General features: G+C 40.3%; 1 protein-coding gene across 2 annotated transcripts in view; it reads left to right on the top strand.

Annotated features, from left to right (window-relative positions):
• The window catches only part of spata20 (spermatogenesis associated 20), a 47,336-nt gene that overhangs the window by 8,716 nt on the left and 25,444 nt on the right, over positions 1-13,176 (top strand). For both annotated transcript variants that reach the window (XM_083557726.1, XM_083557725.1), the window contains exons 10-12: positions 1,239-1,451; positions 2,427-2,619; positions 8,612-8,780. In XM_083557726.1, the coding sequence (XP_083413852.1) occupies positions 1,239-1,451; positions 2,427-2,619; positions 8,612-8,780 (575 nt within the window). The remainder of the gene's footprint in view (positions 1-1,238; positions 1,452-2,426; positions 2,620-8,611; positions 8,781-13,176) is intronic.

Genomic DNA, 13,176 nt, shown 5'->3' with positions numbered 1-13,176 from the left:
ATACACTGTGATTTCTGGATAATTTTTTTTTTAGATTATGTCTCTCACAGTGGACATGCACCTACGAAGACAATTTCAGACCCCTCCATGATTTTTAAGTGGGAGAACTTGCAAAATAGCAGGGTGTTCAAATACTTATTTTCCTCACTGTATATAGTACAGACCAAACACACCTTGTGTGTCCAAACTTTTGGTCCGTACTGTATATATATTATATATACAGTATAGACCAAAAGTTTATATATATTATATATACAGTACAGACCAAAAGTTTGGACACACCTGCTCATTCAAAGAGTTTTCTTTATTTTCATGACTATGAAAATTGTAGAGTCACACTGAAGGCATCAAAACTATGAATTAACACATGTGAAACAACTGAAAATGTCATATTGTAGGTTCTTCAAAGTAGGCATCAAGAGAATGCCAAGAGTGTGCAAAGCAGTAATCTAAGCAAAAGGTGGCTACTTTGAAGAACCTACAATATGACATATTTTTAGTTGTTTCACACTTTTTTGTTATGTATATAATTCCACATGTGTTAATTCATAGTTTTGATGCCTTCAGTGTGACTCTACAATTTTCATAGTCATGAAAATAAAGAAAACTCTTTGAATGAGCAGGTGTGTCCAAACTTTTGGTCTGTACTGTATATATATATATATATATATATATATATATATATATATATATATATATATATATATATATATATATATATATATATATATATATAATGTAAATATGTAATAGTAAAATGTAAATATGTAATAGTAAAATGTTAATACAGTACAGTACTGTATAATAGCATTTTTGGGGTGGCGTCCGTTTATAGCGGTTTTTCGTTTATCGCAGGCGGGATTACTATATATATATATATATATATATATATATATATATATATATATATATATATATATATATATATATATATATATAATATAAACTATAAACGGATGCCACCCCAAAAGGGCTATTTTATGTATAAAGTACTGTACTGTATTAGTATTTTAGTTCATTTTTATAATTAATAATTATATTTTTATTAATACATTTCATTATTTCAAGATAAAACTCCAAAAAAACAATTCCCTATAAGTTTTCTGTTTTATCGTGCTATCCGCGAGAGACTTGGAAAATCAGCTAAACAAAATAGTTAAGGGGGGGAGGGTAACTGGTGATTACTGTATATGTAAAATAGCTGAATAAATGTTATTATCCTGTGCTGCCCCCTGCAGTCTGGTGGCTTCTGTAGCGCTGAGGATGCAGACTCTCTGCCCACGGCTGAGTCCAAAAAGAAAAGAGAGGGAGCGTTCTGTGTGTGGACAGCTGCAGAGATCAGGAAGCTGCTTTCAGACACGGTGCAGGAGGCAACTGGGGGTGCAACGCAAGCTGACATCTTTATGCATCATTATGGAGTTAAAGACCAAGGCAACGTACAGCCAGAGCAGGTCTGGTTTACTGACAATTAAATATAAAAGGTTCAGCAGCGTGCTGTGTGTTGAGAAAAAAATTATCCAAATACAGAAATAAAAATAAAATACAGTGAAATGAATACATGAGCACAATTTGCACATATACTCGCGTATTACACACAAGTACTTATATAGTGCAGCGACTTCAGATATAAAGACGCGAGTATTACACACAATTGTTTCACAATTGTCTTTTAAATGGTTTAATGGTTCATTAATTCATGGCTTGTTAATTGTGTAAAATTTTCATATGACCAAGCATTAGAACTCCACCTATAGAGGCGCAAGCAATTTTAATATCCATATAAGTTAATCAGTCATAGAGTTATATAGGTCATAACTCAATTATAAATGTGAGTGAAAAGTCGGTAAGCATTGGTGAAGTTCCTGAACAAACCAAGAAACCCCATGGATCTTTACTAGTCCCAGAATTCTGTGCAAAAGTCATGTGTCCATACTAATACATTTTGGAATATTAACAAAAACATTTGTCCTTTCGATAACATTTTTATTTATTTATTTTTTTTCAATAAACGTGAACTTTTTGTGTAACATCAAGAGCAGTCTAATTCTTTAATTAGATCATTCCTATTCTCACCCACTAGGCAGCTCAACCCTTTTTTGTGTGTAATGTAACATGCTTCCTCACCTGTCCATGCCCCTGCATCCACAACAGCATACCACATTTACTAAACTGCTACATTACAGGGCAGCATAACACACTCAAGGAAATCTCTTCCTCATACACACCTTTTGTTGTCTAGTGTCACTGTCTGAATCTATTCCACTCCATCCTGTGCTGAGGCAAAGTCAGAATTCACAATCTCCGGAATGCTTTTTTTGTTGTTCCATTTGGAAACCACCTTATACAAAACCTTAGGATTTGTTTGTATGTATATGCACACATCATCTGGACTTTTGTTCCTCTTTTGGTTTTGTGTGTACCTGTAGGATCCACATGGAGAACTGCAGGGTCAGAATGTGCTGATTGTGCGATATTCAGTGGAGCTCACTGCTGCACACTTTGGCCTGAGTGTGAACAAGCTGAGGGAAGTGCTGGCCAGCACCAGGGAGAAATTGGCCGATGTGCGAAGATCACGGCCTCCACCTCACCTGGACACTAAGATGTTGGCCTCGTGGAATGGTATGATCCAAAAGCTTCTTAATTTTTTTCTGTATTAGTCTTTTTACTGAGGCTTACGCAGCGATTAATGAAGGTAACCAGACTCAGTTAAGGCAATGGTCAAGTCAAGTCAAGTCAAGTTTATTTGTATAGCGCTTTTCACAACAGACATTGTCTCAAAGCAGCTTTACAGAAAACAACAGTGAAGGTGAATGGTGTGCGTTTGTCCCTGATGAGCAGCCGTGGCGACAGTGGCAAGGAAAAACTCCCTTAGATGATATGAGGAAGAAACCTTGAGAGGAACCAGACTCAAAGGGGAACCCATCCTCATATGGGTGACATCAAAAGTTTGGTCATAAATCTTTCAACAATGGTCCCCAACCCCCCCCCAATCAATTGTTACCGGGCTGCACAGAAAGAATACATAAATTACATTATTTCTGTTTCATTTATTATCTGATTCTGAACGAGGTTTTATTTTGGAAAATTACCAGATTCTCTTTGCCACATCTGTCTATGATTTACTCTTGATGCATGTCAAGATGCATGCGGTCACATGTCTTACCTCCATCCTCTACCTTCTTGAAGGGGCTGCTCCGGCAGGTAACACATAATACATTACTGCAAAACTGAAACCCCCAAGTTAGCAAAATGAACAAAAAAACAACACAGTGGATTCAGAAAATACCAGTTTTTATGCCGGTCATATCATTTTATTTTGTTGTATTTATCCACCACACCTTAAAGGCCGGCCCTTAAAATTATTGTCTGATATTAAACTGGTCCGTGGCGCAAAAAAGGTTGAGGACCACTGAGTTAAGGCACAACACTACAGGCACAACAACTTTAGTTGCGTGAATCCTTTTTCAGATAGTAATATGAGAAATACAAATATTAACAGTGTTTAATAATTTTCATCTGTTTGTGACCACTGTGTCATTTAAAACTCTTTAAGCCCCACCCATTTAAATCAAACACATCATATAATATATGGCTAAAAAGTTATCTTTCCTTTAAATCACAATTTTTAAAAACTCAATTATTAACCTTCATTTATTTAGCCATTTATGATTATTAAGCCAAAATACTTTATACTTATTTTATTTATTTACTTTATTTTTTCATTATATTCTATTTCTATTTTTAATGTTTACGGGTTGGACAGTCACAAAAAACATTTCACTACATGTCATACTTTGTATGAATGTGTATGTGACATGAAATTTGAATTTGAAATGACAACAGATTACAAATATCAAGAAAAAAATATGATCCTACAAGCTGTTCTGTAAGCGTCACTCTACTTGGCTTCATGTTGAAATGCACATTTTAATTCTAACATTTGAAATAAAAAAATAAAAAAAGATTTATCTCTATTAAGTATGCTAATTTATGGATTTGTGGATGTGGTAAAGGAAGACATGCAGGTAGTTGGGGTGAAGAGGCAGATGTAGATGGCAGGGGGGTATGGGGACGGATGATCCGCTGTGGCCCCTGATGAAAGAAGCCGAAAGAAGAAGTATGCTAATTTATGCAAATCTGATGACACGAAACATTTAAACAATTAGACAAAACATCAATAAAAAATACACTTGTAAGAAATTTAGTAGTTGATGAAGATTGTAATATCTATTGTTACTATTGTATTAAGTGCAATAGCACCACTATTGTGCACATTTTCTTGAGACTACTGCAGTGCCACTTTTTTCTTACAATGCATTCTGTTCTGTGCACATGCTGAGGTAATGAAAGGCTATCAACACCTTTATAGGGATCCTGGTCCTTTTAGGGCTCTGCATGTGATTTTGGCTCCTGTTGAGATTAATGAAGTGATTTTTGTTTTTTGAAGATATATTAGATATTGTTTAATTAATATTGTTTAGTCTTGGGTCCAATACATGCCATTACTTTTCTAATTCCCTAAGGTTGTATCTGTAGTTAAAAAAGGAACCTGCAGAAATCAAGGAAGACATGTTTTTTCACATATTACATCAGCTCTTAGCATTAGTGACAACTTTATAAACCTTGTGTTTACTATCATCTGTGTAAAAAACAGTTTTAATAAGCTTATCTGCAAGGCTGTCAGGGATTCCCCTGCCACGCCTCCCTCGGCCGCTGTCAGAGATTCCCCTGCCACGCCTCCCTCGGCCGCTGTCAGAGATTAACCCTGCCACGCCCCCCTCAGTAGCTGTCATGGTTCCTCCTTATACTTTGCCTGCCAGGATCACCGACAGCTGTGGCTCGTTAAGGACTAGACTATATAAACTCACGTTCTCGAGTCACAGGCTGTCGGTTCTTGAATTTTCATGCTGGTCATCTCCTGTTCCCGCGACCGCCAGCCTGCCCACTGGTTCTGTTTCCAGACTCTGTGTCCATGTGCGGATTACTCTTTGCTGTTGCAGTTTACTTTCGTTTTCGGACTCTAAGTTTTGTTTTGGATTACTCGTCTCAAGCGGATATTCTTTTTGTTTTCTCGCCACGGCAACTGTGAGTGTTTTTTGTTGAACTGACTGAATAAACCATGATTGAGTTATTTCCGCTTCCGCGTCCTGTCCATCAGCCTGACAGAAGAACCGACCGAAACCGAAAACGGAATCGCCCTCCCGCGATTTCGGCCACGATGGATCGGCAGCTGAACCCGGCTTCGGATTTCTCCCGGAAGTTCCATGCCGCTCCTCGCGGTTCACAGCCACTGACGCCGACTCATGCAAGCGTGGCTGCGCCACGCCCCTCGGCGAGCGCAAAGGATTTCCCGGCTCGTTTTTCCGGAGAGAGCAGCGAATTGGGCAGGTTCCTGAGGAGCATCGGCGAGTATGTGGAGGCAAATTCGTCCCAGTTTCCCTCCGAGCGAGCCAAGATCGCCTTCTGCGTCTCCTCCTGTCTGGTGACGCTCTCTCTGAAACCAGCAAATTATGGAGCGCCAAAGGGGGCAATTTTGGCTCACTCGCCGAATTTTGCGAGCTTCTTCTGGGGATGTGTGGGATGGAGGTGTCGGATCTCCACGAGAGTCCCCTTGAGGATGAAGAAGCTTCGTTCCGAGGTTCTGCAGAGCACTTGACTCCGATTCAAGGTCCACCAAGGCAAGCAGCTCTGGTTCAGGGGTTTTCAAGGTTTTCCTCGTCCCAAGGTTCTTCAGAGTGCGCGGCTCTGGTTCTGGATTCTCCATCCCAAGGTTCTTCAGAGCCGCCTCAGACCCGTCACGAGAGCGCCGAGCCGCCTCAGACCCGTCACGAGAGCGCCGGGCCGCCACAGAACCGTCACGAGAGCGCCGGGCCGCCACAGACCCGTCACGAGAGCGCCGGGCCGCCACAGACCCGTCACGAGAGCGCCGGGCCGCCACAGACCCGTCACGAGAGCGCCGGGCCGCCACAGACCCGTCACGAGGGCGCCGCTCAGCCACCGAGTTCCGCCGAGGGCGCCGCTCAGCCACCGAGTTCCGCCGAGGGCGCCGCTCAGCCACCGAGTTCCGCCGAGGGCGCCGCTCAGCCACCGAGGTCCGCCGAGGGCGCCGCTCAGCCACCAAAGTCCGCCGAGGGCGCCGCTCAGCCCCGTTCCAGAGTCCCCAAGAGAGCTCAGCCCCGTTCCAGAGTCCCCAAGAGAGCTCAGCCCCGTTCCAGAGTCCCCAAGAGAGCTCAGCCCCGTTCCAGAGTCCCCAAGAGAGCTCAGCCCCGTTCAAAGGCCGCGAAGGACGTCGCACGGCCGTGGACATCCACCGAGTTCTGCCGTGGACGTCGCACGGCCTCTGGTCTCCGACGAGGGCGCCGCTCAGCCACCGAGTTCCGACGAGGGCGCCGCTCAGCCACCGAGTTCCGCCGAGGGCGCCGCTCAGCCACCGAGTTCCGCCGAGGGCGCCGCTCAGCCACCGGGTTCCGCCGCGGGCGCCGCTTAGCCACCGAGTTCCGCCACGGGCGCCGCTCAGCCACAGAGTTCCACCGCGGGCGCCGCTCAGCCACAGAGTTCCACCGAGGGCGCGAAGAAGGGCCTCCAGGTTCCCCGCATGATGACGTCGGTCCTCCAGGCCCCTCTGACAACGGCAAAGCTCTCCAGAGGCCCTCCGAGGGTGTCGTTACGGTCCAACGTCCTGCCGTAGGTGCCCCTGTGTTCCTGGTCTCCGCCGTGGACGTCGCTCGGCCTCTGGTCTCCGCCGTGGACGTCGCACGGCCTCTGGTCTCCGCCGTAGACGTCGCACGGCTTCTGGTCTCTGCCGTGGACGTCGCACGGCCTCTGGTCTCCGCAGTGGACGTCGCTCGGCCTCCGGTCTCCGCCGTGGACGTCACTCGGCCTCCGGTCTCCGCCGTGGACGTCGCTCGGCCTCCGGCCTTCGTTGTGGACAGCGTATGGTTCAGGTTTGCCTTGGGACGCCGCTTTGCCTTTGGCCCCTTCCGATCTTCCCCTGTTCTGCTGCGATGCTCACAGGGCCTCCTTTGTCCCGGGTCGGTTGGAGAGGCCTTCCTCAGAGTGCCCCGGCCCGCCTGGCGTTTGTGGGTTTTGGGGCGTCAGGGATTCCCCTGCCACGCCTCCCTCGGCCGCTGTCAGAGATTCCCCTGCCACGCCTCCCTCCCTCGGCCGCTGTCAGAGATTCCCCTGCCACGCCTCCCTCGGCCGCTGTCAGAGATTCACCCTGCCACGCCCCCCTCAGTAGCTGTCATGGTTCCTCCTTATACTTTGCCTGCCAGGATCACCGACAGCTGTGGCTCGTTAAGGACTAGACTATATAAACTCACGTTCTCGAGTCACAGGCTGTCGGTTCTTGAATTGTCATGCTGGTCATCTCCTGTTCCCGCGCCCGCCAGCCTGCCCGCTGGTACTGTTTCCAGACTCTGTGTCCATGTGCGGATTACTCTTTGCTGTTGCAGTTTACTTTCGTTTTCGGACTCTAAGTTTCGTTTTGGATTACTCGTCTCGAGCGGATATTCTTTGTTTGTTTTCTCGCCACGGCAACTGTGAGTGTTTTTTTGTTGAACTGACTGAATAAACCATGATTGAGTTATTTCCGCTTCCGCGTCCTGTCCATCAGCCTGACAATGGCAAAGCTATGCCTTTTTTTTTTTTTTTGTTGAGGAAATAAGCAATTGATCAGAGTCTATAGGTAAGAAAGTGCAAAATTGGCATCAGGATTAAAGATGGGGGAATTTAAGAGATGAGCTAGTTCAGAGACGGGCTAAGCAAATGCTTAAGATTATTTTGGGCGTGTAGTCAAAATATGCATTCATCTGCCTTTAAGTGCCAGATTTTCTTGAGTGTATTAGGAGTAACATTAGTCTAGACCATTTCCTTTAATCATAAAATATGTCTGTAAAAGAAAATATTTACTGCAAATAAACAATTTTTTTTATGCTGTCAAATGTGATATGATGTAATTTACAAATAAAATGTTTAATATATGATGATATATAAATGAAAAGATAGCAACCATTCAAATGAATAAATCTTGTTTAAATGAAAAGTCTATTAGCTGTCCAGCATATTTCCAGTATATTGCTATGCTAATTGCTATGCTAATTGTTTTTGCTGTAATTCTCACAATATTTACTGTGAAAAAGCACTTGATCCAGCACTATTATTTAGTTTATTTATTAATTTGTTATGTGTTAGTTTGTTTGTTTGTTTTGGTAGACACTATGGTTTAACAATCAAGCTGATGAAATTCGAATGTTGGTTATAAACTATTATATCACACCATTAAGAAGATTTTCCGAGTTGTGGAATTATAAATTTTTTTGTGTGAATTCATATTAACGTGAAATGTGATTTTGAAATTGACAAAAAGCTGACTCAGCATTCATCTAAACAATTTATGGTTCACTTTTTTTTTTTTTTTTTTTTTTGTTAAATGAAAACCTTTTCTGGACTTTTGTAGTTTAGGGTCACTTAAATCTAAGTAATTATAACTAAAGTCTGAATAGCACTGTGTGAATTCTCTGTAATTAACCCTCACTGTGTGAGGTCAAATCTACACATGGCTGAGTGTGTTGAATAGGTGATTGACATTTAGCTTTCTATATTGTATTAGGGCTGATGCTGTCAGGATTTGCCCGTGTGGGGGCAGTATTAGGAGACCAGACTCTGCTTCAGAGAGCAGAACAGACTGCACAGTTTCTCCAAAGGCACCTGTGGGATGAAGAGGGCCAGCGCATGCTGCACTCATGTTACCGAGGTGACGACATGGAGGTCGAGCAAACGTAAGGGACATTCCTTTATTCTCCCCCAAGACTAGATTTCACACTTGCAGAGAAGAGCAGTAGATGCAAAAAAAAGCATTATCACTGTGTTATACACAAAGGTATGAGATGACGCTATCATTAAAGTGCTGTTTAATTTACTTAGTTTGTGAAATGTGTGTGTCTCACAATACACTCATTTTTATTCTAAAACTGTTTGATGCTCATTAGAAAGGGAAGGTTTTTGTATGGATCTGGTATGGTAGTATGTAGTGAGTCCAGACTGTTGCAGACAAAATGTGTTTTTGTTTATTGAAGAAAACTAGCACACATTCCATACTGTTTTCAATTGCACTCACTATTCATAATTGTCTTTGTAGAGGTAGAAATAACCCAGATTCAGTCAAAAACAAATGCACATGTCATTTTCAGTCTCTTTTCTTGTTTTTCTGTGCTTTCAGCTAAATGCTCATCAAAGCGTTATATAAGACTACCGACCTTGGTCCACAACAATTTCAGTCTTTTTGAATTTGTTATTAGGTTTGGCATCAGTGATGTGTGTGATGTCTTTGCTAAGTTTCATGTTAAAGTCCATCACAACCTTATGCCAGCGTTCATATCCAGCCATTACAAAGAACCCAATGAGTTCTTCTATTGTAAAGCTATTGTTAAAGGCTGTTGGAAATATACATATAATAAAGATAAAGTATGAAAATGTTGTAAGACATTTTCCTAAAAGAAATTAAATTTCTGCTATTCATGCAGACTTCTGGGACAGCCACAATTTGATTTGCCATTGTCTGAGATCAGGATCTGGACAACAACAGTCAATTCTATTTGAATTATTTATTGCGCTTCATTGTGTATGGAACAGCAGATCTTTTTTCTATACATAATAATGATGCTGCATTAAGAATAAAAATATATGTTTCTAGACGCAAGGCCCATAATGATTTTAGAACAAGAACTATGTATTTTGCACAGTTGGATCTTAACTCTAAATCTTGGTATACAACTGGCAATGCATTTCATTTACATGATACAAAATAGGCTTTCATTTTGGTTATTTCTGAGTATGATGTGTAGGGGAAAACACTAAGGAAATATAAAATACAAATAGTAAGGTTTTAGTTTACAAGTAAGATACATTTAACAGGGGACCTCTAAATACTACTACTATCTAAAGTAACAAGTCTACCATAATTTGACAAACACCCCTTTTGTTTGAACAAGTAAATCATCAGGAAAATAATAAAACAATGAAATAGTTTAATAGTTTAATATATTTAAGTCTTGTGGGTAAGCGTTTTTACAGTTTTCAACAGGAAGATGTGTCAGTCATTCAATTTAATGTTGATAGCTTTAAACTGTTGATGAGAAGTTTTTTTGTACATTTTTGTATTACTTTTCTTGTCCACTTTGCATTAGTGGACAAGAAGAATATATAATAGAATTTCCTGTTTCCAGCTTTTTCACAAATAGTTAATTATGGCAAAAATAAAAGCGCAAATGGTGGCTAAAGAAGTGCATTTGATGATTTTTCTGTGTAATGTTTTTTTTTTTTAATGATTTGTTATCATGGCCATTAAAGTATTAGTAGCAAGTATTTATTATTCTAGTATGCAAAGTAGCCAACACATCCCTTTATTCCTTTATTCCCCAAACACAAAATGCTTCATAACCTGTGGTTGAAATTAATTTTTGGCAAACACTCATCTTCTCGCCTATTTTTTTGCACTTATATGCACAGTGTGAAAGAAGAGGAAGATGCATAGTGGTTTTTTTTCTCAGGACAAAGAAAATGGTTTTGAGCAGTCGGTTTATCTCAGGGTTTCATGCCAATTAATAATGAATCAGCATATTTCTCTTCTTGTTCAGAGCAGCAACAGAGATTTTCTTGGCTGAGCACGCTATTATCTAACTAATTTACACCCTGAAGTCTGAAGATAAAACAGATTACAGTTAATAAACAATAGTATAAATGTACTACTCTGAAACATCTTGCAGCTCTCAGTGGTGAATATTTATTTTTCATATTCTGGAATTTACATAAGTGCCAGGCATATTTTGGAGCTTATGCAAGTAAACAAATTGATATTAATGGACACTGAGTGTCTGGTTATGAATATTCAACAATAGTGGGCATTCTCAGTGAAACAGGCTGAGTCCGAGAGGCCAAGTTTTCACAGTACATTCTGGATAGTGCCTGTCAAAAGTTTGAAAGCGCATAGTCTTTTATTGTTGTTGTGGCACATTCATGTTCCTTCTGTTTATATGCAACAAACTAGCTAAAAGACAAAAACACACAAAAGTTGTACAGTGAACGAAAGTTCTGTGAATGGATGAATCAAAATCTTTTTTTTACTCTAACAGAAGGACTAATGTAAGACAAAACAGGTGAAAAGATGTTACAAGACTGAATCATGCCCACACTCAAACATTTAGATAAATGCTTTATGGTTTTAAATTGTTTTGGAGCAGAGAAGTTTGGAAACTTATTTCAGGTTAAAGGAATACTGAACCAACATGGCTACCATTCCATACATCAACTGCATGCAATTTCGTCTGGAAAGTGGCTAATGGGAACCAACTTCACAAAACAACAAGACAAAACCTGAAGCATATGTGTCTATATTAGTAACAGCCTGCCCAGTCTCTGCACCTAAATCCTATTAAATTGCTATGGGATGAACTGGATTGCAAACTCAGACATAAATATCCAACTAGTAAAGAATAGCTTTGACAAGTTTTATAAGAGGCATGGCAAAGTATTTCAGCTAAATTAAACAATCTGTCCATATGCAGAGAGTTTGTAAAGCTTTTATTCATGCTAAGGGAGATTTTTTGTAATGAATATGAAGTTTAAAATGTGTTCAGTTTTAGTATATTTGTTTGGTCAACATGAATCTTAATACCATTAAATTACCCAGTTTGTTGCATACAAACTAAAATAACATGCATGTGTCTCTTGAAAATCCAAAAAAGACTTGTTGTTTCCAAACTATTGACTGGACAAAGTGTGAGCATGTTTTAGAGAGTAAATGTTCATAGATACATGAAAATATGCATTTATATTCTATTTTATAATGTTGTACTTATTTTAAGAGTATTCAAACAAGGAAGCCCCACACAAGGTTATATGCAAATAGGTAGCAAACGTTGCAAAAAATTAATATATGTAGATTTTTATTTCCAGTAAATTGTTGACACACATCCCGCCTTATGGTAGTTGAGTGTACTCAATTGTTAATATATAGACTCATTGTCCAATTTATTAGGAACATCTGTATACCTGCACAGATACAGGCCAAGAGCCTCAGGTAATGTTCACAATGAATATCAGAGTAAAAAAAAGTGTGATCACAGTGACTTTGATCGTGGCATGCATATGTCAGAACCAGAAACTGCTGATCTCCTGGGATTTTTAAACTGAACAGTCTCTAGAGTTTACACAAATTGTGAAAATACGAGGGGTCGTAGAAAATGACCAAATGGGTGGAAATACGAGGGGTCGTAGAAAATGACCAAATTGGTTTGAGCTGCCAGGAAGGATACAGTAACAAATATATTTACCCTTTACATCCATGGTTTGCAGAAAAGCATGCACAAAGCATTAAATCTTGTGGTAGACGAGCTGTAGAAGTGTAGAAGACCACATCAGGTTCTATCCCTGTGAGCCAATAACAAGAATCTGAGGGTATCATGCTTACATGGTTACCAAAACTGTGCAAAAAAATGACTCATTGTAAATTTGTGAGATTTTTTGACAAATATTTGTGGCATTATGTGAAGGTTTTATTTTGCCTATTCCAAAATTGGTATGCAGACTAATACCAGATTTGCCAGACTTTCAAATGATGAATTGTTATTTATTATGGAACTGGGAGCCACTCACACAGTTGTGCTTGTTTGTCCAAAACACACACACTGAGTTATTTGCTATTCAGACTTTAAATTTAAGTGGTGTTTTTTTTTTCACAGTATTCACTCTGGCTAAGAGCGCCAGTGTGCCATTTGAGGGTAATATTAAATTTACAAATATGACATTATGAAATATGAACTAAATAATAATATAAATTGTCCAAAAGCAGGCACAATGTTTCCATCTCCATAAATAGCTCACTGTCCCTGTCTGTGTGTTTACTAGAGACCTCAGAGGTGACCACATTTAATTCCTGATATGAAAATATCATTTATCTACATATAAAAATGATTTATCTTAGTGTCTTTTTTATGTTCTGGTACTGTATGTGGGAGTGAATGCCATATCACAAAATTGAGATAGATTTGTGGAGATGAATATAATTATCATGCCCATTAGAATTAACCATATTTTCCATGCTGTAGAATTTTGTGTCTTATTGCATATAGTATTCAAATCATCTGCACTCACGCACACACACACACACACACACAC

This window comes from Silurus aristotelis, assembly GCF_946808225.1.
Source record: "Silurus aristotelis genome assembly, chromosome: 12".
Taxonomy (NCBI): Eukaryota; Metazoa; Chordata; class Actinopteri; order Siluriformes; family Siluridae; genus Silurus; species Silurus aristotelis.
This window is presented reverse-complemented; position numbering and strand designations above follow the sequence as displayed.